Source organism: Manis javanica, chromosome 7 (genome assembly GCF_040802235.1).
Source record: "Manis javanica isolate MJ-LG chromosome 7, MJ_LKY, whole genome shotgun sequence".
In the NCBI taxonomy this organism is placed as follows: domain Eukaryota; kingdom Metazoa; phylum Chordata; class Mammalia; order Pholidota; family Manidae; genus Manis; species Manis javanica.
Window position 1 is genome coordinate 42,665,449 of NC_133162.1, and position 27,530 is coordinate 42,692,978.

The 27,530-nt window shown below is 37.3% G+C and overlaps 1 protein-coding gene across 8 annotated transcripts in view; it reads left to right on the forward strand.

Moving 5' to 3' along the window:
• Positions 1 to 27,530, forward strand: part of CFAP70 (cilia and flagella associated protein 70) — a 170,969-nt gene that overhangs the window by 109,837 nt on the left and 33,602 nt on the right. For 6 of the 8 annotated variants that reach the window (XM_073240876.1, XM_073240875.1, XM_073240871.1 and 3 more), the window contains 10 exons: positions 2,836 to 2,967; positions 5,168 to 5,293; positions 17,391 to 17,524; positions 17,648 to 17,763; positions 17,947 to 18,171; positions 20,502 to 20,657; positions 21,207 to 21,328; positions 22,755 to 22,907; positions 23,441 to 23,602; positions 23,808 to 23,897. In XM_073240876.1, coding sequence (XP_073096977.1) covers positions 2,836 to 2,967; positions 5,168 to 5,293; positions 17,391 to 17,524; positions 17,648 to 17,763; positions 17,947 to 18,171; positions 20,502 to 20,657; positions 21,207 to 21,328; positions 22,755 to 22,907; positions 23,441 to 23,602; positions 23,808 to 23,897 — 1,416 coding nt within the window. The remainder of the gene's footprint in view (positions 1 to 2,835; positions 2,968 to 5,167; positions 5,294 to 17,390; positions 17,525 to 17,647; positions 17,764 to 17,946; positions 18,172 to 20,501; positions 20,658 to 21,206; positions 21,329 to 22,754; positions 22,908 to 23,440; positions 23,603 to 23,807; positions 23,898 to 27,530) is intronic. The other 2 variants (XM_073240872.1, XM_073240873.1) reach the window with 2 other exon arrangements.

Genomic DNA, 27,530 nt, shown 5'->3' on the forward strand with positions numbered 1-27,530 from the left:
AGAAGCTGAGTGGTGGATTTGCAGAGGAAGAGATCTAAGGAGCCGATGGGGTATAGTGATCTTGCTGGGCTTGACAGATACACAAAGGAGCAGGGTGGGTTCGATGGCATCCACTTTGGGAGGGACCATTTATGGCCTGCTGGGGAAGTCTGAGCCTTTAAGGCCTATCTGATACCTTTTAGTGCCCTTGGAAGTCTAACATCAGATCCTTCAGCTAAGGCTGTACCCCTGGGACTGGCAGTCTTGGTGGAATATAGACCTGCAGGAGTGTTGAACCATGTTCCAAGGAGAGCAGGGGTTGCTGAGTCTGCTATCTGGGAAGGGTGGAGACAGACCCAGCAGGGTGGCTGGATGGTTCCATCAAAGGTTGGATAATTTGAACTGTGTGGGAGAGTGTCTTACTGAGGTATGTAGGTAGGGTCTGTGTTGTGAAGTTAGGGGTTAAGAGGATGAGTAATATTGAGAAAGGATTGGAGCAGGAGAACACAGGAGGTACAGGCGGTGATTTGTCTTGGGGAGAAATCTGAGAAGGTTCCCTGTAGCCATAGGTCCTGGATGATTGTATCTAAGGAAGTGGAGGGCAAGTAATGGGAGAGTCCTTCTATTAGGACAGTCAAGAAATGGTTGAAGTTATGAAGAGAGAGACTCATGGGATTGTTCAGCCGTGTCTTTGGTTTCTTCAGCCATGGAGACAGCTTGGTGATTCAGAGATGTGGGTCTGGTTGGTGTGCACTGGAAAAGGGGAGCCTTTTTTAGAAAGGAAAAGTGGACCCAGGAGGAATGACCTCTTAATTTGGCCACTGTTGGGGTAGTCAAGATTACTTGGAAGGGCCCCATCCATTTTGGTTTCAGCCACTGGGAGAGACTGAGGGGCTTCATATATATCCAGTCTCCAGGTTGTAGGGTCAGAGGAGTGAGGGTGTGTAGGTTGTTGTAGAACTTTGAAAGGATGGGATCAGCATAGTTGCAGATGAGATATCTGAAGGCATTAAGTAAAGAATTCAAGAGAGGGAAGGGTAGGTTTGAGTTGGAGGTGGGAAAAGTGGAGGCAGTAAGGGGCCTTCCATGTAGAACCTCAAAAGGGCTGAGCATAAGAAGTTTGAAGGGTAGAGACCTCAGTTTAAAAAGGGCTAAGGGTAGGAGCTTAGTCCAATCCAAATGAACCTGGAGGGAAAACTTGGTTAGGCTCTGTTTGAGGTGATTAGCCTTCTCTACCTTACCTGAGCATTGGGGTCAATGTGGGATGTGAAACTTCCAGGTTATATTTAGGGATCAGGCCACCTATTGGGTGATCTGTGAGGTGAATTCAGGTCCATTACAGGTTTGGATAAAGGTTGGGAGTCCAAAGTAGGGGATGATTTCAGTAAGTGGGATATGTGTTACTGTGGAGGATCTTTTGTTTAATGTAGGACAGGCCTCTGTCCATCCAGAGAAGATATTGTAACTCTAGGGGGAAAATCCTGGGGCAGAATATCTCTTAAACCAAAATCAGTCAATGGGAGAAATAAAGTTAAGAAACCCATTTATTTCTTACAAACAAGCAGTCATCCTGTCTCTCTCTTGACCAGGCTGCAGCAGAACAGAGCCCCATCCAACCTCTCTGATACAGATAAACCCTCCCATGCCCTTGTAATTTCCTATTGATATGTAGATGGACTAATCTCTCCACCCCTTGGAAACACCTATTGATACGCAGATGAACTAAAGCCAGGCGAGAGATTCTGGAAATATTGCAATTTTACCCACAGCCCACCCCTCCAGAAATCTCACCTCACAATCTACACATTCCCCATCTTCTGCAATGGCCTCTGTACAAGAAAACTGGAGCATTGTAACCAGGCTAATAACATAAAATAACAACAGCAATAAAATCATGATAATCCTCAAGCCAGAGGCTTCAGCTAGAATCAAAGTCCTAGGCAGATAAGTCCATAGCTCACCCATTCTGCAGGCAATAAGTAGCTGAACAGACAGGGACTTCAGAGCAATCATCATGCAGCAGCTTCAGCCAGGGGGCACATCCAGGCCACAAGGACTGTAGAAGAAAATAACCTTAAAGGTGATGAGATACATGTTTTAAGGATACCAGCATAGGCAAATCTTGTCCATCAGGTAGGATACATGCAAGAGAGTGGTCCTGTGATAGAACAGTGGCAGGAATGGGATCTCATCCTGGTCTAGTACACCAGACTTTCACCCCCCTCCCTGTGGGAGTTTAGATGGGTCAATATATAGGGCTATGGGAGGTACATGCACCGCCCATAATGATAAAACAAAACTTCCCCATAAGATGCTCTTACCTCCCAGATGTTTTGGGTACACTACCATGATCTTTGGGGGCCACTCTGCTGTTACTCTAGGAATACACATGAGGCCAGCTACCAGATGCCAGAAGGCACTTTTCCCCAAAGTGCCAGAAGGGCCAGCCATTGCTGGTCCATGTGTCAAAATGTCCAGGGCCACATCCACTCAACAGAGTCTCCAGGGCTTAATGCAGTTGGGGCTGGCAGCAGGATGTTGCTCTGATGAAGCCATATCCTGGCTTCAATAACTCCTGTTTGGTTTACACATACAGTTATATAGGAGAGGCAGCAAGGTGTGTTAGGATATCCACAGAGCTGAAGGCTCTTTTTTTGGGGCTTCTCATTCAAATGCCATAGCACTATTCATAAGTGAAATGACCAGCCCCATAGACTGTTGGTGTCTGACTTCAGGTATTCTAGAAATCACCAAGGGAGAACTCAATCACCTCTTGAAGTTCTGAACCTTAGACTAGAGCTCAAGGGAGGCTTGTGCAGGGCCTGTGCTATCAGATGGGTGATCTATCTCTTACAGCATGCTGTTGTAAAGATTGTGAGAGAGAAGTACTTGAAGACAACATCATTTGAAAGCCAGGAGGAACTGCAGACGTTTATTAGCGAGCTCTATGTGTTCTTGGTGGATCAGATGCATGTGGCCTTGAACCAGGTAAGTGCTCAAGAACTAAGAGCACTTCTTTTTCTCTGTAGGGCATCAGGGTCTACTCTGAATGATTGCTTCTATCTTTGTTTCCTTTCTTCCTTAATTCAACAAATATTTATTGAAGTATCTGCTCTATGATAGCACTGAAAACACAAAGATGAATAAGAAACTGCCTAAATGAAAAGACTAATTTTAGAGACAACAAGGGGTATGCTCTTTCAATTTCCTAGAAAAATAAATTTTATAACTTCATAAAAATTGTGAAATGGGAAAGTAGTAGCTAAAAATTACAGAGATTTTCTTTTTAAAATGGAAAAGTCTTCATCACGTTGTAACTCTGGGGTGAGGGGTAGGGGGAGAATGTTCCCACCCTGGGAGCAAATAACCTTTGAAGCCGAAATTAGTCAAAGGGAGAAATAAAGTGGGAGCAGGCTGTTTATTAGTTACAAGCAGTCATCCACTTCTGCTTGCCTGTGTCTCTCACCACCAAACCTCTCCGGTCTAGCTATGCCCTAAGGCCAGGAAGAGATTCTGGAAATATTGCAATTTTACCCACATATATCCACAGGTTTGGGAAAAGGAGTCAGCAGACTGGGAGAAGTTGAAAATAGAGAGAAAGAGGAGATAATGGATGGCAAAACCAGGGTATACACATGAGAAAGAATCAAGAATTTAGATGAAAATATTAGCTTTGAAACAAAAGGATGTGGTGTCTCTTTCTCTGAAAATGAAAGTAAAGAGATGCGATGGATACAAGATATAAACGATTTAGGTGTGGTGAGACATAAACAATTTAGGTGTGGTATTCAACAGTTGAGGGATTTCTTGCCTAATACTTTCTATTCCCTCTGTGAAGTAACATCTGTACTGAAAGTGATGGGGATAAGGACTGAATGAAAAACTTGAAGAAAAGAAGAAAATTAGTTACTGTACAGCATTATGGAATATGTTGCTGAGCAAGGACAAACTCATAGATTGCTAAGCATATTAAAGGCCCTCAGTTAAGACTAACACCAGAGAGTCTGTGGCAGCTCAGATGTCATTATGTGTATGCAGTTTTCCTCAGGATCAGTTATCCTGTCTAAGAATGAAGGTCAGACTATATGATTGTTTTACTTTGGAAGTTTGCAGGACAAGTATAGGAGAAGGATATGGATGTCAAGGACTTGAGTGTGTTAGTGAGAGAGCAGCATGAGTAGATGATTATGAGGTCAAGGCTTATCCACTCAGGAAATGATGGAAATGAAGTCAAATACAGTTTTCAGGGATCTAAATAATAAAAAGACAGAGCGCTTGTAATGTGGGTTCTAGTAGTGGATATTAGAGTTGGAATATTTCTGTTGTGAGCATGGAAGTATGTTAGTGGAGGGATTTGGAGATCAATATCACCAAAATTAAAGGAACAAAGAATGAGAGGTATTAATCAATGATTAGAAACTCTTGTTGGCCCAAATTTAGTTTTACTAAACTCAACTAAACTCAAATTTAGTTTTACTCTCCACATCCCTTGGTAACTCTATTTGTTAAAGTCACTGATAGTACTTCCACTTCTAATTAAAGAATTGTGTGGGGTCTTCCTTGGCCACAGCTTCTAACCCAGGAGATTACTTATTATGCCAGAACTGCTTTCCTATCTGGGCGTATAGGGTATATTGATTGTTTTTCTGGGTTTTCTCTGACCTTTCTAGCTATTTCTAAAATGTCTCCTTTCGTAGGATCTGTCTGTATATCCCTCTAAAAGTATAGATGTAGCTTCCAAAGCTTTATTCTTAGTTTACTGTTTTCTCAATGTTTGGAGATTTAACTTGATTCAGGCTTGCCAACCATTTTCATGTTTTGGCACCTAAAATATAATAATATTTATGCTGTGCACTAGAGAAAATGAAGGAGACTCTTTGAGGTCAGAGGAGACTTACTTAGGGATTCTGACTGCCCTGGGGGTTAAGGAGAGCAATTCTGCTCTAAATAATTTTTGCTCACTTCCATAAGCTCAGACTGTTGGTATTCAGATACCTGAGCTTCTCTTTCACATTTGATATTTCTCTCTTGGTTCATTCTTATTCTCTTACTGTGTTGGCAAGACTGGAAGAAACTTCAGTAACATTTTAGACCTCATGACTTTAGTCTCACATCTGGTTTACTCTTATAAAACTTCTCTACTTGTGATTGCTTCATTTTGCCTGCCTAATATCTTGATATTGATAAGACCATGCCAGACGATGTCCAAGGTGCTGTTTCAACCATTTATATGAGCAGTGAACAGCTTCGACTCTTTGCATTTGAAGCAGAAGTCAATGAGAACTTTGAAATGGCAGCTGTGTACTATGAAGAGGTAAGTAAACATCTTCCCAGTATATGTTGTTACTATTACTTGTACAGCATGGGTATAATAAATAGTAGTTTTTATTGTTTAAAATCCAACCTGATTGGTGAAAGGATAGAAAAAGATATCAACAAAACCGAGTCCAGAAATAGGTCCATACAAATAACGCCATTATCTTTTTGACAAAGGCATAAAGGAAATCCAACAGAGAAAGGATAGTCTTTTCTCAAAAAATGGTGTTAGAATAGTTAGTAATCTGTCTGCAAGAAATGACTCTTGACCTAGACCTCAAATGTTGTATAAAAAACAACTTGAAATGGATCATAGATCTGAATGTGAAACATAAAACTGTAAAGCTTGGTACCAAATGATTTCACTCATATGTGGAGTATAAGAACAAAGGAAAACTGAAGGAACAAAACAGCAGCAGAATCACAGAACCCACAGATGGACTAATACTTACCAAAGGGAAAGGGACAGGGAGGATGGGTGGGAAGGGAGGGACAAGGGTGGGGAAAAAGAAAGGGGGCATTACGATTAGCATGTATAGTGTGGGGGGACATAGGGAGGGCTGTGCAGCACAGAGCAGACAAGTAGTGATTTTACAGCATCTTACTAGGCTGATGGACAGTAACTGTGAAGGGGTATGTGGGGGGGACTTGGTGAAGGGGGGAGCCTAGTAAACATAATGTTCTTCATGTAATTGTAGATTAATGATACCAAAATAAAAAAATTAATTTAAAAAAATCTGGAGGGGTGGAGCCAGGATGGCAGCATGAGTAGAGCAGTGGAAATCTCCTCCCCAAAACACATAGATCTATGAAAATATAACAAAGAAAACTCTTCCTAAAATAGAGACCAGAGGACACAGGACAACATCCAGACCACATCCACACCTGCAGAACCCAGCGCCTTGTGAAGGGGGAGAGGAAGGCCACAAACCAACAAGAAGGGAAGCTCTTCCAGCGGTCACTCGTACAAGCTCTGCAAACTATCTCTATCACCATGAAAAGGCAAAACTACAGACAGACAAAGATCACAGAGAAAACACTGAGAAGGAGACAGACCTAACCAGTCCTCCTGAAAAAGAATTCAAAATAAAAATCATGAACATGCTGACAGAGATGCAGAGAAAAATGCAAGAGCAATGGGATGAGATGCAGAGAAAAATGCAAGAGGAATTGGATGAAGTCTGGAGGGAGATCACAGATGTCAGGAAGGAGATCACAGAAGTGAAACTATCCCTGGAAGGATTTATAAGCAGAATGGATAAGATGCAAGAGGCCATTGAAGGAATAGAAGCCAGAGAACAGGAACGTATAGAGGCTGACATAGAGAGAGATAAAAGGATCTCCAGGAATGAAACAACACTAAGAGAACTATGTGACCAATGCAAAAGGAATAATATTCATATTATAGGGGTACCAGAAGAAGAAGAAAGAGGAAAACGGATAGAAAGTCTCTTTGAAGAAATAATTGCTGAAAACTTCCCCAAACTGGGGGAGGAAATAATCGAACAGACCATGGAATTACACAGAACCCCCAACAGAAAGGATCCAAGGAGGACAACACCAAGACACATAGTAATTAAAATGGCAAGGATCAAGGACAAGGAAAGAGTTTTAAAGGCAGCTAGAGAGAAAAAGGTCACCTATAAAGGAAAACCCATCAGGCTAACATCAGACTTCTCGACAGAAACCCTACAGGCCAGAAGAGAATGGCATGATATATTTAATGCAATGAAACAGAAGGGCCTTGAACCAAGGATACTGTATCCAGCATGACTATCATTTAAATATGATGGCGGGATTAAACAATTCACAGACAAGCAGAAGCTGAGGGAATTTGCTTCCCACAAACCACCTCTACAGGGCATCCTACAGGGACTGCTCTAGATGGGAGCACTCCTAAAAAGAGCACAGAACAAAACACACAACATATGAAGAATGGAGGAGGAGGAATAAGAAGGGAGAGAAGAAAAGAATCTCCAGACAGTGTATATAAAAGCTCAATAAGCAAGCTAAGTTAGGCAGTAAGATACTAAAGAAGCTAACCTTGAACCTTTGGTAACCACGAATCTAAAGCCTGCAATGGCAATAAATACATATCTCTCAATAGTCACCCTAAATGTAAATGGACTTAATGCACCAATCAAAAGACACAGAGTAATAGAATGGATAAAAAAGCAAGACCCATCTATATGCTGCTTACAAGAAACTCACCTTAAACCCAAAGCAAGCACAGACTAAAAGTCAAGGGATGGAAAAACATATTTCAGGCAAACAACGGTGAGAAGAAAGCAGGGGTTGCAGTACTAATATCAGACAAAATAGACTTCAAAACAAAGAAAGTAACAAGAGATAAAGAAGGATACTACATAATGATAAAGGGCTCAGTCCAACAAGAGGACATAACCACTCTAAATATATATGCACCCAATACAGGAGCACCAGCATATGTGAAGCAAATACTAACAGAACTAAAGAGGGAAATAGACTGCAATGCATTCATTTTAGGAGACTTCAACACACCACTCACCCCAAAGGATAGATCCACCGGGCAGAAAATAAGTAAGGACACACAGGCACTGAACAACACACTAGAACAGATGGACCTAATAGATATCTACAGAACTCTACATCCAAAAGCAACAGGATATACATTCTTCTCAAGTACACATGGAACATTCTCCAGAATAGACCACATCCTAACTCACAAAAAAAGCCTCAGTAAATTCCAAAATATTGAAATTCTACCAACCAATTTTTCAGACCACAAAGGTATAAAAGTAGAAATAAATTCTACAAAGAAAACAAAAAGGCTCACAAACACATGGAGGCTTAACAACATGGAACTAAATAATCAATGGATCAATGAACAGATCAAAATAGAGATCAAGGAATATATAGAAACAAATGGCAACAACAACACAAAGCCCCAACTTCTGTGGGAATGCAGCGAAAGCAGTCTGAAGAGGAAAGTATATAGCAATCCAGGCACACTTGAAGAAGGAAGAACAATCCCAAATGAATAGTCTAACATCACAATTATCGAAACTGGAAAACGAAGAACAAATGAGGCCTAAAGTCAGCAGAAGGAGGGACATAATAAAGATCAGAGAAGAAATAAAAAAAATTGAGAAGAATAAAACAATAGAAAAAATAAAAAAAACCAAGAGCTGGTTCTTTGAGAAAATAAACAAAATAGATAAGCCTCTAGCCAAACTTATTAAAAGAAAAAGAGAATCAACAAACATCAACAGAATCAGAAACGATATTGGAAAAATCATGACAAACTCCACAGAAATACAAAGAATTATTAAAGACTACTATGAAAACCTATATGCCAACAAGCTGGAAAACCTAGAAGAAATGGACAACTTCATAGAAAAATACAACCTCCCAAGACTGACCACGGAAGAAACACAAAAGTTAAACAAACCAATTACGAGCAAAGAAATTGAAACGGTAATCAAAAAACTACCCAAGAACAATACCCCGGACAAGATGGATTTACCTCAGAATTTTATCAGACATACAGAGAAGACATAATACCCATTCTCCTTAAAGTTTTCCAAAAATTAGAAGAGAAGGGAATACTCAAAACTCATTCTATGAAGCCAACATCACCCTAATACCAAAACCAGGCAAAGACCCCACCAAAAAAGAAAATTACAGACCAATATCCCTGATGAATGTAGATGCAAAAATACTCAATAAAATATTAGCAAACAGAATTCAACAGAAAATCCATCAACATCATCCACCACATCAACAAAAAGAAAGACAAAAACCACATGATCATCTCCATAGACAATGAAAAAGCATTTGACAAAATTCAACATCCATTCATGATAAAAACTCTCAGCAAAATGGGAATAGAGGGCAAGTACCTCAACATAACAAAGGCCATATATGATAAACCCACAGCCAGCATTATACAGAACAGCAAGAAGCTAAAAACATTTCCTCTGAGATCGGGAACAAGACAGGGATGCCCACTCTCCCCACTGTTATTTAACATAGTACTGGAGGTCCTAGCCACGGCAATCAGACAAAACAAAGAAATATAAGGAATCCAGATTGGTAAAGAAGAAGTTAAACTGTCACTATTTGCAGATGATATGATACTGTACATAAAAAACCCTAAAGACTCCACTCTAAAACTACTAGAACTGATATCGGCATACAGCAAAGTTGCAGGATACAAAATTAACACACAGAAATCTGTAGCTTTCCTATACACTAACAATGAATCAATAGAAAGAGAAATCAGGAAAACAATTCCATTCACCATTGCATCAAAAAGAATATAATACCTAGGAATAAACCTAACCAAAGAAGTGAAAGACTTATACTCTGGAAACTACAAGTCACTCTTAAGAGAAATTAAAGGGGACACTAATAAATGGAAACTCATCCCATGCTCATGGCTAGGAAGAATTAATATCGTCAAAATGGCCATCCTGCCCAAAGCAATATACAGATTTGATGCAATCCCTCTCAAATTACCAGCAACATTCTTCAATGAATTGGAACAAATAATGAATTGGAAGCAAAAATTCATATGGAAACACCAAAGACCCCGAATAGCCAAAGCAATCCTGAGAAAGAAGAATAAAGTAGGGGGGATCTCACTCCCCAACTTCAAGCTCTACTACAAAGCCATAGTAATAAAGACAATTTGGTACTGGCACAAGAACAGAGCCACAGACCAGTGGAACAGATTAGAGACTCCAGAAATTAACCCAAACATATGTGGTCAATTAATATTTGATAAAGGAGCCATGGACATACAATGGCAAAATGACAGTCTCTTCAACAGATGGTGCTGGCAAAACTGGACAGCTACATGTAGGAGAATGAAACTGGACCATTGTCTAACCCCATATACAAAGGTAAACTCAAAATGGATCAAAGACCTGAATGTAAGTCATGAAACCATTAAACTCTTGGAAAAAAACATAGGCAAAAACCTCTTAGACATAAACATGAGTGACCTCTTCTTGAACATATCTCCTCGGGCAAGGAAAACAACAGCAAAAATGAGCAAGTGGGACTACATTAAGCTGAAAAGCTTCTGTACAGCGAAAGACACCATCAATAGAACAAAAAGGAACCCTACAGTATGGGAGAATATATTTGAAAATGACAGATCCGATAAAGGCTTGACGTCCAGAATATATAAAGAGCTCACACGCTTCAACAAACAAAAAACAAATAACCCAATTAAAAAATGGGCAGAGGAACTGAACAGACAGTTTTCTAAAAAAGAAATACAGATGGCCAACAGACACATGAAAAGATGCTCCACATCGCTAATTATCAGAGAAATGCAAATTAAAACTACAATGAGGTATCACCTCACACCAGTAAGGATGGCTGCCATCCAAAAGACAAACAACAACAAATGTTGGCAAGCTGTGGAGAAAGGGGAACCCTCCTACACTGCTGGTGGGAATGTAAATTAGTTCAACCATTGTGGAAAGCAGTATGGAGGTTCATCAAAATGCTCAAAACAGACCTACCATTTGACCCAGGAATTCCACTTCTAGGAATTTACCCTAAGAATGCAGCAATCAAGTTTGAGAAAGACAGATGCACCCCTATGTTTATTGCAGCACTATTTACAATAGCCAAGAATTGGAAGCAACCTAAATGTCCATCGGTAGATGAATGGATAAAGAAGATGTGGTACATATACACAATGGAATACTACTCAGCCATAAGAAGTGGAAAAATCCTACCATTTGCAGCAACATGGATGGAGCTGGGGAGTATTATGCTCAGTGAAATAAGCCAAGTGGAGAAAGAGAAATACCAAATGATTTCACTCATCTGAGGAGTATAAGAACAAAGGAAAAACTGAAGGAACAAAACAGCAGCGGAATTACAGAACCCAAAAATGGACTAACAGGTACCAAAGGGAAAGGAACTGGGGAGGATGGGTGGGCAGGGAGGGATAAGTGGGGGGAAGAAGAAGGGGGGTATTAAGATTAGCATGCATGGGGGGGAGGGAGAAAGGGGAGGGTGGGCTGTACAACACAGAGAGGACAAGTAGTGATTCTACAACATTTTGCTAAGCTGATTGACAGTAACCACAATGTGGTTGTTATGGGGGACCTGATATAGGGGAGAGCATAGTAAACATAGTGTTCTTCATGTAACTGTAGATTAAAGATTAAAAAAAAAAAGAAAGAAAGAAAGAAAAGGGGGATTACTCCTTGATAGGATAAAACTATTGGTAAATCAAAGATCAACACATGCTTTAAATATCCTTAATGTTGATCACTTAAAGGGTGTCAGATGATCAGGTATGGAGGTACTCTTTTCTGATAATATTCCTTTCTCTTAATAAAAAAAAAAAAAGCAGTTCCTGTGTGCTGACCTCCAATGAGGTCTGCACAGTGGTATAGAGGGCATGTCAAAATGTGGGCAAAGGGTCTGTTTGTTTCTATGCAGAAGATCAAGGCCTAGCTTGGATACCCAGAAAATGAACTAAGATACGATATGAGGAGGAGCTTCCGGCATCAGCACTCTCTGGAGGACTCGTGCCGGGGGATGATCATCCAAAAGCCTCCACAGGTATCCGGACGATGCTGCGGGTGTGGCTGCATCCAGCCCACCGTTTCCTGGACTTGCCATTGGAATGAGGAAGGAGATGTCTAGGCTGGCATGTGCATACAGTGAGACAACGAATTTGACCGGATCTGTACTGTTGCAACTCAACCAGTAGTTGGGAGGGGTGCAAGTTGTAGCACTCCAAAATCTCATGACTATAGACTATCTATGGTTAAAAGAACATATGGGATGTGAACAGATCCCAGAAATGGGTTGCTTTAATTTGTCTGATTTCTCTCAGACTGTTCAAGTACAGTTGGACAATATCCATCATATCATAGACAAATTTTCACAAATGCCTAGGGTGCCTAAATGGTTTTCTTGGCTTCACTGGAGATGGATGGTAATTATAGATTTGCTTTGTTTATGTCACCGTATTCCTATTATGTTAATATGTGAGCGCAAATTTGTTGGTAGTTTAAAACCTATATATGCTTAAGATAGTCTACAAGAAGATATGTCAAAGAAATAATCAATCCTCCCATGTTTTCTTCCATATGCTACCTCTATAGCTTTTCTTCTTCCTTCCTAATTACAACCCTTAAATAGAATTCGTGCCTCATATCGAATTTACTGAGTATCATAATTCCTCCAGGTGGTAAAGATACCTCGAGACAAGTGCTGGGCATAGAAGCCACAGGGCATAAATCTGCAAAGAAGTAAAAAGCTAACCTTTTCAAACAATATGGCTTCTCTCTCACCTACCAACTTTACATTTCCCTGTATGGCCCCGGAAGATGACTGGTTAGCCAGAGACAGGTAATATTCCTCAAGGGAGGAACAACCTAAGACAGGCACAGTCACAGGGGGGCCATCAGGTGAGAAATTGGGGATCAACAGAGGTGAGGCTCAGAACCTCAGCCCCCCTGTTTTGAGAGAAATCTTCTGCATCCGTGGATGTTTAGCTGCCCTTGTCTAGCTTGGATTAATACTTAGTCCATAGGCACACACCTGATCATCTACCCTCTTACAGCACTAAACTATGTTTTCTACCTTTATCTTGCATCTACCTACCACTTCAGCATTTTATTAAAAATAAAAATAATAATAATAATAATAAAGGGAGAAATGTGGGATCAACATATAAATCATGTATAAAAATCAAACGAATATTCATATTTGACCTGATTGTTTATAGTTCATAATGCGTGATCAAAACTGAAAGTTTCTGTGATGAATGCCCTTGTACTGTTCACCATGTAAGAATTTATTCACTATGTCAGAATTCGTTCACCATGTAAGAACTTGTTCGTTATGCTTCAGAATATTGTAGACTGACGAGAATTAGGCTTGAGATGGATTAATGATTGTACATTGAGCATTGACCCCCCTATACAGAATTTTATTGTTGTTAACAACCATTTGATCAATAAATATGAGAGATGCCCTCTCAAAAAAAAAAAAAACTGTAAAGCTTGTAGAAGAAAACAGAGGAGAAAATCTTCATGACCTGAAGTTAGGTAAAGAGTTCTTAGACATGTCACCAATGAACAACCCGTTAAGGAAAAATTTGCTAAATAGAACTTCATCAAAATAAAAAATGTATGCTCTGTGAAAGACACTGTTAAGAGAAAGAAAATAAAAGGCACAGACTAGGAAAAAACACCTGTAAAACATATATGTGACAAAGGGTTTGTGTACAGAATATTAAGAATTCCCAAAACTCAACAGCAATAAAAAACAACCAACTAATAATGGGCAAAGGATTTGAACAGACACTTCACTAAGGAGGACAAAAATATGATAAATAAGAGCATGAAAGGATGTCCAACATCATTAGCCATTAGGGAATGCAAATTAAAGCCATGATGAAATGCCACTGCACATTTACTGGAATAATTAAAATGAAAAATGTTGACAATTCCAGGTGTTGGTGAGGAAATAAAGCAACTAGAATTCTCATACTTTGCTGAAGGAAATGTATAATGATATAGCCACTCTTGAAAACAGTTTGGCAGTTTCTTGTGTATTTGTCATATGACCCACTCCTGGGTATTTACCTTAAAGAAATGAAATGATGAAATGTTATGCACACTAATGATTATAGCAGCCCTATTTCATAATTGCCCAAACCAGAAGCAACTCAAATGTTCTTCAAAGGGTGAATAGATAAACAAACTATAGTCTATCCATTTAATGAAATACTATTCAGCAATAAAACAAAAGAATTTTGTGATACAAACAACTTGGATGAATCGCATTATACTGAGTGAAAAAAGCCAGTGTCGAAAGATTACATACTGTATTGTTTCTTTTAAGACATTCTTGAAAAGACAATGGATAACAGATCAGTGGTTGCCAGAGCTTATGAGTGGAGGGAAAAGATGACTATAAAAAGAGGAAAAGGAAGTCTTTTGGGGTGATGGAACTGTTCTGTAATTCAATTGTGGCAATGGTAACATGAATGTATACATGTGTTAAAATTCATGGAAATGTATACCAAAAGAAAATGTTAATTTTATTGTAAATAATTTAATGAAAATAAAATATTCAACAAATTTAGCAAATATTTATCAAGCCCTTACAGTGTGTTGTGAGTGACAATCAAATTCTCTAGCTCGGTTAGTACCGCCTACCACATGCCTCATGGGTAGCATAAACTTATATGAAGAATGGCCTAAACCTCCAATTATATTTGTTTAATTGTTGAGGTATAATTTACTGCCATAACATTCACCCATTTAAAGTGTAAAGTGGTGTTTAGTGTACTTATAGAGTTATGCAACCATCCCACAATCTAATTTCCAAATAGACTTTTTTAAAAAAGTAGTTTTAAATTCATAGCAAACCACAATCTAATTTTAGACCGTTTACATCATCCCAAAAAGAAACCCTGTGTCCATTAGCAGTCACTCCCTATTCTTCTTCACCCCGTACCTGAGGTAGCCACTAATTTACTTTATTTTTAAATATATAGCCTATTGCAGACAGTTCATACAAATGGAAACATATGATATGTGGTCTTTTGTGACTATCTTCTTTCACTTAACGTAATGTTTTTGATTCATGTTGTAGCATGTTTTAGTGTTTTGTTTCTTTCTATGGCTGAGTAGCATTACATTGTGTAGATATACCATATTTTATTCATTCATTCATTAGGTGTTGGGCATTTGACTGATTTCCACTATTTGGCTATTACAAATAATGCTGCTATGAACATTCATGTATAAAATGTGTATGTTTTTATATGAACATGTATTTTCAGTTCTCTTGGGTATATAATTAGGAGTGGAATTCCTGGGTCTTATGGTAACTCTATATTTAGCTTTTTGAGCAAGTGCCACCTGTTTACCAAAAATGCTGCACTATTTATATGTTTCCATAATCTCTAAATTCTCGCTAATGCCTGTTATTGTCCATCTTTTTTTTTGTAGCCATTCTAATGAGTGTGAAGTAATATCTCATTGCGGTTTTGTTTGTATTTCTCTAGTTCGTGCTTCTAAACATATTTTTACATAATTTTTTCAAGAGGACCTTATGTTACAAATTCTAAATTAATAGACAGAGGGATGTTTACACTACAGGTTCAAAACATCAGTCTATGTAAATAAACTGTTATGTCCTTTTGTGATTGGCTTATTTCACTTAGCATATGTCCTCAAGGTTCATTCATGTTATAGTGTATGTCAGAATTTCCTTCCTTTTTAAAGCTGAATACTGTCTATACCACATTTTGCTTATCCATTCACCTGTCAATGGGCACTTGGGTTGCTTATAATTTTTAACTATTATGAATAAGCTGCTATCAACTTAGATGTACAGATATCTCTTTAAAACTCTGCTTTCAATTCTTGTTGGTATACACATAGAAGTGAGATGGCTATATCATATGATAATTCTATTCTAATGTTTTAAGGAACCACCACATTTTCCAAAGTGGCTTTATTGTTTCAAATTCCCTCTGGGTCCTAGAGTTCTAATTTCTCCAAATTCTAATCAATATTGTTATTTTCTGTTTTGTTGACAGTAGTTATCTTAATAGGTGTGAGTTATTTCATTTTGATTTGATTTCCTGATGATTAGTGATGTTGAGAACTTTTTCCTATGTTTTTCAACAATTTATAGATCTTTGGAGAAATGTCTATTCAAGTCCTTTGCCCATTTTTGAGTCAGGTTGTTTGATTTTTTTGTTGCTGAGATTTAGGAGTTCTTTATATATTCTTAATATTGACCTCTTACATGATATATTATTGACAAATACTTTTACCCATTCTATGAGTTAACTTTTTACTCTGTTGATAGTTTCTGTTGATGTACAAAAGTTTTAATTTTGAAATTCAATTTTTCTTTTGTTGCCTTTGCCTTTGGTATCATTGCCAAGAAATCACTATCAAATCCAATGTCATGAAGCTATTGCCATTTTCTTCTCAGAGTTTTATAGTTTTAGGACTTACATTTAGGCCTTTGATCCATTTTGAGTTGTTTCTTGTGTATTTTGTGTTAGGTAAGGGTCCAGCTTCATTCTCTGGCCTGTGGATATCCAGTTTTTCCTAGCACCATTTGTTGAGAAGACTGCCCCTTCCTCTACTGAGTGGTCTTGTTCCCTATGTCAAAAATCATTTGACTGTATATGTGAGAGTTTATTCCTGGGCTCTATATTCTCCATTATTCTATATGTCTGCCTTTTCCCAGTTCCACACTGATTACTGTAGCTTTATAATTTTTGGAACCAGGAAGATGTAAAATCAGGAAGGTTGCATAACTCTATAAATATACTCTTTCCACTCTTTAATGGCTCATCCTATAGTTCTTAAATTTGGGGAAATATAAAAATGTGGGGAGTATGTTGCAGGGAAATGTTGCAGTTCTTCAGCATGTGATGGTGAGTCCTCCAGTTCTTTTTTTTTTTTTAAGATTGTTTTGGCTATACAGAATCCCTTGAGATACCATATGAATTTTAGGATTTCTATTTCTGCAAAAAATATCATTGGGATTTTGATAGAGATTGCATTGAATCATAAATTGCTTTGGGTAGTATTGTCGTCTTAACAGTATTAAATCTTCTAATCCATGAACATAGGATATGTTTCCATGCATTTATTATGTCTTTAATTTCTTTCAACAATGTTTTGCAGTTATCATTCATTATGAGGTGCTTTTTTTACATGTTTGTAGATAAGCTTACATTTGCCATCTCAAGACTATAATAAAAATGACTGTAATGGAATATTTCAAATGAACCAGAAAATGAATCTTTAAGTTCTCCAGCAATTGGATGAGCTTATGGGGATCAGAACACTGACACAAGGAAGCAATGACTTGAGGATTCAAATTTTAAATTATTTCAACAAATACCTATTGACTGTATACTGAAAGCCTGAATGATAACTGTACTAGGCATTCAGAATTTAGTAGTAATCAAAAAAGAAGTCATAGTTTCTGCTTTCATAGAGCTTATGGAGTGCTTATTGTATGATGTTACATGCAGAAAAAAACATGGCATAGTATCACAATAACCTTGGTCCTCCTGATGCTTTATGTGGTAGAGGTTGGTCCGTGAGCCTCAGAACCTGGAACACTGGCTGGATTATGGTGCCTTCTGCCTCCTAATTGAGGACAACATCAAAGCACAGGAGTGTTTCCGGAAAGCCCTTTCCCTCAACCAGAATCATATCCACAGGTATGGGTGGAAGGGAGATGAGGAATGAATATGAGCACATAGTTTCTATATGAACTTGTCTTTGTCCTGTGATTGTGTCATGGGACCATGTCCTGTAAAGTACTGTTTTTGGTGTCTTCTCAGCTTGTTGTTGTGTGGTGTCCTGGCTGCCCTGCTGGAGAACTATGAGCAGGCAGAAGTTTTCTTTGAGGATGCTACTTGCTTGGAACCAACTAATGTTGTAGCGTGGACGTTACTTGGTACGGTATTTTTCTGTGATAAGAATGTGTTTTCTTCCCTTTCCACTCTTTAATGGCTCATCCTGTAGTTCTTAAATTTTGGGAAATATAAAAATGTGGGGAATATAAGTGAAATGTTGTAATTCTTCAGCATATGATGGTGGGAAATTAGTCACATTTATTTCAGTATCTTTCTTTCTTCAGGTTTGTACTACGAAATTCTAAACAATGACATTCAAATGGAAATGGCATTTCATGAGGCCTCCAAACAGCTTCAGGCACAAGTGCTTCAAGCACAAGTAGTGACCCAAAAGAGCACCGGTACTGTAGAGTACTTTGAAAGAGGAGGAAAAGTAGAATCCAGTGTAGGCCCTTGGGGAATTACTAGTGGTTCTTCTACAACAGCAATCAAGGTGGAAGCTCCAGCAGGTAGGACCATGGAATGGAAATGATGAGTGGCTATTGGGAAAGTTACTGTCTTTTTGAATAGGACCTTGCCCATACATAGTAGTACTTGGTAAATATTTGTTAAATGAGGTAGTAGGTGGAGTTTTGAGTTGTCTAGGTATACTAGGAAAGACTCCTTCTAAATATTTCCTCATTCATATGATTGAAACTCTGAAGCTTCTGTTTCTGTAAAGTTTTTTTTTAATTTTAGAGAATTTACTTTTCTCTACATACCCTTAAAGGTATATCATTCTAGCAGAGTAAATTTATTCCTTTTTTCTTCTCATTCTCTTCTCCAACATATAAGGTCTTTCTCTTTTGATTCTTAATTATGTACTTATTTATGTACTCCCTTTTTTTCCTTTTCCTCATCCCCATTCTTCTTTCCTCCACTTTAGGAAATCACTCTAAAGTATTTAATGTAATATGTGTGTTTTTATTTATGTGTTTCTTGCATATGTTATTTAGTTTATATGTTATTGCATATTGTTATTTTGTATGCATATATTTTCAGCAGTTTGTTCAAGGTATAATTGTCATTTAATGAACTATGCATATTTAACATGTAAATTTGATAAGTTTGGCATATCCCATGAAAAAATAACCACAATCAAGACAATGAACATATCCAAAATTCCCAAAAATTTTCTTGGGTGCATTTGTAATCTCTTTCTCTTGCTTCCATTTCCAGATAGCAGCCAAGCAGCTTTCCATCACCATAAATGAGTTTGCATATTCTAGAATTTTAGAATTCTACAAAATACCTGTAATTTTCTAGAATTTCTAGGATTAAATAGAATTGTACAGTATGTGTTTTTTGGTCTGATTTCTTTTACTGAACATAATTATTTTGATATTTAAGTCTGTTGTTGCCTGCATCAGTAGTTCATCCCATTTTATTGCTAAATAGTATCCCATTGTATGGATATACCATCATATGTTTATTTACCTATAGTTAGATATTTGGGTTGTTTCCACTTGGGGAGTATTAAAATCAAGCTGCTATGGATAGTTGTCTACAAGTCTTTGTATGGACATATACGTACATTTCTGTTGAGTAGATAACTAAAGAGTTGAATGGCTGGGACTGTGGATTATTTAACAGTATATTTTTTATTTTCTAAGTATTTTTCCCTGTATCTTTAAAAATTTTTTCTAATTTAATTTCATTGTGGTTACAAAACATATTAAGTATAATTTGAATCCTTTTAAATTTATTTTGACTTGTTTTATGATCAGCATATGGTCTGTCTTGATAAATGATCCATATATATACTTGAAAAGAATGTATTCTGCTGTTGTTGAGTGGAGTGTTCTATAGATTTGTTAGGTTTAATTATTGATTGTGTTTTTCAAGTTCCTATATCCTTCATTTTAATAGTTTTTCTGGCTTAAAACTCTTCATCATAACCTTCTTCTCTTTTTGCCTATGGAAGAATAACCCTAGCTGTCAAATACCAATGCAGTCTAGTCCAATGTACCTTTCCCTTAATTTTCTCTATGCAATCCTCAGTGCCCATTCAAATAATGAGCCCACTACTGACATGCCTTGCCAATAGCAAGCCCCTATCCTTGAGTGTCTCACCCCTCTCTACCTATCCAATTTCTACCTATTTTCCAAAACCATATATTTTGCTGTAGCTGAGAATGACCTCTTCTGATTAGGTGACAGCTGGCACTTATCTTTTCCTGCCTGTAACTCCTTTTTATTTTTATTTGCCAAACATTTGTTTATTTTAGAGGTAACATGACATGTGGAAGAGCTACAGAAAATTTTTAACTTCTCTGTGATTCACTTTGTTTAAAGGAGCACAGTAAATATAATATCTCATAGTGTCTTGAAAAATGAATGAGATTATATATTAAAGTCTTTAGTGCAATACCTAGCATATAGTCATGCTCAAATATAGCTGCCGCTGCCACTATTGTTATTATTATTATTAAGATGAACCAAATTCCTATCCCTCAAGAGTTTTATTATTATCTAAAGATATATCTCCTCATGTGAATTCTTGAGACTGAGTTTAGAAAGTAACTTTAATAATAGATATCTGTTTGACATTATGATCTGGGTTGGCAGCAGGGTTGGACTAGCAGTCATAGTGACAGAAGCTTGCTGTGCACTGAGTTATATGCTTATACTCTTAAGTTATTCTGAAATATAAAACGTTTGCAAACAAGTCCATGCAATATTTAGGGAATATGTTTCTTATGCTTTAAAAATTAACTGTATTTTGTCTCCTGTAATAATCTTTTAATATTCAACATAGGAAGGTGTTTTCTTGTTTTCCTATTAAAATTTATCTATTTAGGTCCAAGAGATACATTATCCATTCAAGATGAATTTTTTGAAGAATCCTCCAAACTGCAGTCTGATTCACGAGAACCCATTCTGTCTGTTCAACCTCAGTATCCAACTGTCAGCCAAAAACCATCCAACACATTTCTTGAGGTATCAGCAAAAAAAGGTAATTAGAAATAAAGATTTCCACTTGGAAGAGGGGCATAAACAAATTAAACAAGATGAAAACTCTATGATTACCAAAAAAGCAATCTTAACTTGTTTGAAGTTGATTAGTTTATATGTCCTATTGCCTGAATCCCTTCAAATGAGGCTATGCTCTGAAATCCAAACTCAGTAATGCAACTCCTCCAATAGGCAAGGATTATATTTAGCTCAGAGAAGTAGCTAACTGAAGACCTATGGTTTTCTAACAATGATTTTTTATTTTTAGAATATCTACAGATTGTGTTTCACATTCAAGAAAATTGGGATACTTTTAAAAAAGCCCTTTTATTTGGTTGTGACTTACATTTGGAACCACCACATAGACTAACCTAGAGAACCCTTAATATCTCCTCTTTGGGGATCATTGCTATAGAGCAATAATGCTTTCCAGATTATAATCTCTCTCATTTATTAGATTAAAATACTTTCCATGCTACATTAGTGTATCTGAGCTTCCGACATTTTACTTTACACCTAATCATCTATTCTTTTAATATAATATTTTCAGAAGCATCAAAATATCAAGATTCATCAACTCGTTTTCATCCCACCACTTATGGTGTTTCCCAAACTCCTACCACTATCTTCATGGAGACCGTACGCTTCTTGATGAAGGTCAATGCTGTGGAGGTCAGAATATTTGGAAAGGGGAAAGTAGATAGAAAGATTTTAGTAAACTACATATTTTATCCATAGTGGTATCATTGTAAGTTTAAATATGTATGACACAGAAATCAAATATGCTTTTGAGAGCACATGAACATCCAACCATTAACCATTCTCTGCAGAGAGCATCAGAATACCTCACTACATATCTGCTTCCTTCCAGCAGAGCAAAATCAGGTAGTAAGTCTCTTTATTATGGGAACTCATATTATGTGAGCGTTGGGGGTTCACAGGAACCTAATCATACCCTCTGCCCTTTCAGGTTCTGAACCAATTGGAAACAGTTACACAGGGTTATATGGGGGGATAAAAACATTAAACTTTTTTATTGGTAAAACAGGACTGAAGATGTGACTGGTCCTATGGAGATATGATTTACCCACATACTCATAGGTGGAACAGCTAGAGAATTACAACCTCCTCCCAGAGAACAAGAGCATCCTGTGAAGTTGACCTACCATGTGGGAAACAAGAAACATATCTGTGAAGCAAGCAGCAGGGGAGAGAGCAAAATCCAGGAGCCAAGAGAGTTGGCCCTGATCCTGCAGAGTCCACTTGAGGGTGGGCAAGCTCAAGATAGGGCAAGAATTTTGAACTGGGTGGGAGTGGACCACAATAAATGGGAGCCTTTAATACGCTAACCTTTTCTAATAGAGAAATGGTCTTTCTACCTTTCTGATGAAATGAACCACTATCCCCCCAATGTCAAAGAGCCAGAATGCAGATAGAAGGAACAGCTAAAGAGCTTCCTTCCAGTCTTTTCCTAAGAAAGTGTGAATGTCAGTGGAAGTTTATATGTTATAGGCTGAGATGGGAACAGAGGGAAAAGGTGGATTTCCCCTTTGTGCTTAGCAAGTACATCTGATTTTGTCAAATTTGCAGGTATTACATAGTATTAAAATCAAAGAATAGCAAAAAATATAAAACTGGTGAACATAACAAATATTTGAGAGTGTGTCAGAAACAGACATTTATGTTTCTAAGATCCTGAGTGCAGAATTTTAGAAGGGGAGGTTTTTCCTCACTGTAAGATTCCTTGCAATTACAACCACCTGAAAGTGTCAGCTTGTGTAAATGGAGTACTTGATGAAGTGCTTTTGTCTGCCGCATAACAAATACATCTTGTATGATGACCAGCAAGACCAGAATTGTGCAACACCACAGATTATTCACTTGAAAATGTTTACATATGGCAACTAAGTAAATACCTGGTAACGGATGTGCTGAATGTTTATTCTTCAACTCTAGTTTTTTGAAGTTAATAATCATTTCACTCTATAATATGTTTCTTATTATTTATTATTAGAGACATAATATTCAACCATGAGAGCTATGGAACTGACACAATATAGCCATTTACATTGTCCTTATAATCTGATTTTCCTTGCAGTATGTGCACAGGGTGCTTGCACATGAGCTGTTATGCCCTCAAGGAGGCCCCAGCTGTGAGTATTACCTGGTGTTGGCCCAGACACATCTTCTAAAGAAGGACTTTGCCAAGGTAGAGGAATACCTTCAACAAGCAGCCCAGATGGACTACCTGGTAATAACCTTTGCTAGAGCCTCTCGAGTTTAGTTTGCAGAAGGGATGACCAGGCTTTCTTAAAGGTGGTGATGTCATATCACTGGTGGATTTCTGGTTACCAGAGGAGCAGGTCATCAGCTACCAGTAAAATCATCTATTTGCTTCTGTTTCTTTTCCTTAATCAATCATAAGTTTTGCAAAGGGCAGAGAAAAGGAAAAGGACAGCCTGTTAATGTATAGTTTATCTGTTTCAAGGTTTCTAGACTTCTATTTTTCTCATCATGAACACTCTCATGGTTATGCTTGAATGCTTTTCTTAAGATTTACCTGAAAGACAAAATGACTCTGAGGAGTGCAAGAGAGACATGAGAGGGCAGACCTAGAAAAATATTTCCCAGTGCAACTGAATGGCCCTCTTTCTAACTGAGTGCTAATAGAAAACAAACAAACAAACAAACATACTTAATGTAAATTTAAATGTTAAACAAAGATTATTAATGTGCTTTTAAGTACCACTTGTTCCATGTACTAACTGTTCTTCATTTTCTCAGAACCCTAATGTCTGGGGTGTGAAGGGCCATCTCTATTTTCTGAGTGGAAATCATGCTGAGGCTAAGGCATGCTATGAGCGAACCATTAGTTTTGTGGTGGATGCTTCTGAGATGCATTTCATCTTCCTGAGACTGGGACAAATCTATCTGGAAGAGAAAGAGGTAAGGGATAGAGAATGGGGAGTAACCATGTATAGCAGGTCATTATGTAGGACCTGATGACAGTTCAAGCATTAACATCCATCAATGTGGACTAAAAATTGTAATAGATAATGATACTTTTATATCAGATAACCAGTAATTAGAAGCAATGCAGTGTTTGAAGCTTCCAGAAGAGCAATAACTTAGTGGTGCTTTCTTTCTTCAGTACGATAAAGCAAAGAAAACCTACCTTCAAGTCTGTAAGAGATCACCTTCATGCCTTACCTGGCTCGGACTGGGAATCGCCTGTTACCGGGTAAGAGGATGAAGGCTTGAGAGTAGGTCTGTGCATACAGCTGATCGTGATTCCTTGTCTTTCAAGCGCTATGGGAGTTTGTAATGACAGGGGGCTGGCAAGCAGGGCAGTCTTCTCTAGTGAAAACTTACTCTTCAAAGTTGTTTAGTAAACTAAATGTCAGTCCGAACTAGAAAAATAAATATTCGTTAAGAAATCCCACAAAAATCTGAACCAGGAAGCTTTATAATTTAAAAAATTTCATTTTATTTGGTATAGAAGCTCATAATTTTATAACATTATCTATAAGAAAAAAGTGATATTGGATATGAAGAATTTATTAAATTTAAAAAATTGATTGATACTTTTTAGACTCTATGACCTTTCTGTATTCAGGAGGAGCTGCTGTTGCTCCTGGTAGACCTTTTGCTCCACCAAAAGGTGGAGCATCCTGCTGTTCTTGTCTAATTTCTTCATGTGTATTCTTGATGCCATTTCTCTCCTTTTCTCCTAATACCTTACTCTCAATTTTTATTTTCTCCTTTATATACATTTTTTACCTTTCCTTTTCAGTCAGCTCTTTCCCCATATTTCTCCCCTTCTTACTAAACAACAATGGTACCAACAACCTTCCTGGTTGTTATCCTTGACTAAGAGAGTTGTCTACACTCCTTGTCTCCTCTTCCTCATTGTTGTTGTTTTTTTTTAATCATACAGGTCATATATATCCATTATAGAAAATTTGAAAGATACAAAATATGAAGAAAATGTAAAAGTATCCCCAATCCCACCACTCAGTGATAACCACTATTAGCATTTGAATGCATTTTCCTCCCATCTTTTTTCATATATATGAAAGCAGTTTTAACATACAAATTGTAAATAATATATTTACTGCTTTGTAATCTTTTTTCTACTTAACAGTATAACATTGGTATCTACTCACATCACCAAATAGTCTAAAACATGAGTTTTAATGACTGTGTGGTGTTCCCTGGTTTAGATGCATAAGTAGACAACCAAGTAATTTATTATAAAATCAGGACACTTATGAGAATGAAATGGTTGCTATTAATAATTATGCTGGGACACGTGGACTGTCCCAGGCCAACTGGGACATATGTTCGTTTATATATAAGGCATGTGCCCCCCGTTCCTCCTTCCTAGAAAGGATATGGAACATGTGTAGCTGTTAGAAAAGTGACAGCACTGTGTAAGGTACAAGAAACCAACTAAGCAAATTATTCAGCATAAGTCATACTTGTATTTGTTTTGGTAGTGTAAGTAATATTTTCATTGAGATAGAAATTTTTTTAAAAATTGAGTTAAACCTTACCACTAAGATGTCTAAGTAATTTCTGTCCCCATCAATGTTTTAGTTATATAACTATATGTGGATATACCATAATTTATTTGCCTAACCATTCATTATTGGACATTTTGTTAGTTTCAACAATTATAGATAAAGCTGACATAAATATTCTTGGACATTAATCTGCTTACTTCTGATTATTTCCTTAGGATCATTCTTAAATAATGTAGAGAATCTTAAAAATCTTTATAGTGTCAACTTGCCTTTTAGAAAGGCTATGTACTGATCTATATTCTGCCAGAAAGTATGAGTCCATTTTACTGTTATCTCATACACAATGGGCATTATCATTTGCCAATTTAACAGGTATCTTAATTTGCATTTTTACAACTAATGAGGTTGAAATCGTGTGATATGTGTTTTCTTTACTTGTGAATTAATCTTTATTTCCCAGATCCCATTTATCCTTCACTTCATTGCAATTAGATGTATTCCCCTTATCATTTTGCTGAAACTTCTCTGACAGAAGTCCTCTGTTACATCCTAATTGCCAAATGGAATAGACACTTAGAGGAAGTCTCTGTGTCACTTAACCCTGTTTACTACTTTCTTCCTGAAGCCCTCTCTTCCCCTGACTTCCATAATACTGCATTCATATTCTTCCAGTTCTATAACTTTCTCTCTGGTATCTCTTTCTTGGCATTCTTTGCTCACTCCTAGGCTTTTATTCACCATAACTGTTGGGTACACCTCTGGGTTCTATAGTCAACCCTCTTCTCTTTTCACCTTATTTATTCTCCCTAAGAAATATCATCTACCCCAGTGGTCTTAACTACCACTTGAGCCCTAATGAATCCTAAACCTTCAGTTCATAACACATTTCAAATTCTGACCATTATATTGAACAGCATAATGTACAACTCCATCTGATGGTTCCCTAGACGCCTCAAAGAGTAGGTATCTAAAATGTGACCTATCTTATCTCTGAAGGACTCTCACATTTATTAAGCCTTTACCTTTTCCTGTATTCCCGGTCTTGGCAAATGGAACTATAATGAACTCAATCAAGCCAGAAACTTAAAAGCTGTCCTAGTCTACTTTCCCTATCACTTTCAATTAGGCATCAAATATCCTACTGACTTTGTCTCCTGAATGTCTTTTGAGTCTGTTGTCTCCTCTCCATTCCTATTTTTACAGCTCTAATTCAAGCCTCTTTCCTTTTTTATCTGCTAGGGTAGTCTCCTGTCCTCTTTCAATTAATCTCCCACATTGTTATCAAAGTGGTCTTTAAAATATGCAAATATCATATTACTCTCCTACTTAGCCCCTTCAATGGCTACCACTTGTTTCAGAATATAATTCAAATTCTTTTGGATGAATATATATGATCTGCCCTAACTCTTTAATCTTATCACTTCTTTTATTTTTCCTTCTTTCTATCTCTCTATTTTCTTCATTCACATAGGTATACTTAAGAATTTCTTGAGCATGCTATGCTCTTTTATGTCTCCATGCCCTTCTATGTGATATTCCTTTTACCTGGAATGTCTTTGTTCACCTTGCATAACTAACAAATTCCTATTTATCCTTCAAGATTAACTTTAACAGTGTTTCTTCTCAGAAACTGTCCTGTAATTTCAGGGTAGAATTATTTCTATTTTCCTCTGTCCCTCTGCTAACTACTCATATATATGCTTTTACTGTAGAAATATTTATTCTATATTGGGACTATTTATGTATTTGAGTTTTATTTTATTTTTTTACATATCTGTCAATTAACTTTTTGAGGATGTGGGTTGTGTTTTATCTTTGTATAAACATTAGCTAGCATATTGTCTGAGACAGAGTAAATCCTTAGCAAATATTGGTTGATAAAATAATGAATCAACATCTCAGAGACCTTTAAAGTGTGGGTCAAGGTATGGGCATTTCTGAACGGCCATTTTTCATGCTGTCTTGGGCCTAGAAACCCATTATTTTCTTTTCCAAAAACAGAAAAAAAGGAAGGGTTACTTCTCTAGGGAAAGAAGTGCCTTATTCTATTTTTAAGTGGCCTTTTGGAAGATTTTATGAAGTAAACTCAGTTTTAGGAAGCAGTAATGATATCCATGTGCCCAGAGCTCAGTGAGAATCTGATTCTTTGAATACACTGTTGATTTCTCAAGATTATGCTGTTAATAACTAATATTAGAGGAAAGGAAGCTTTCTGAACAATATTATTTTGATAGGAAATAGGACTTTAACCTTAAGAAAGGGATGTACCATGTAGAGGAAAATATTACAAATATATCTCACAGCACTGAATGATGTACACATAATAGTGAATACTTCTGGTTTTCCAA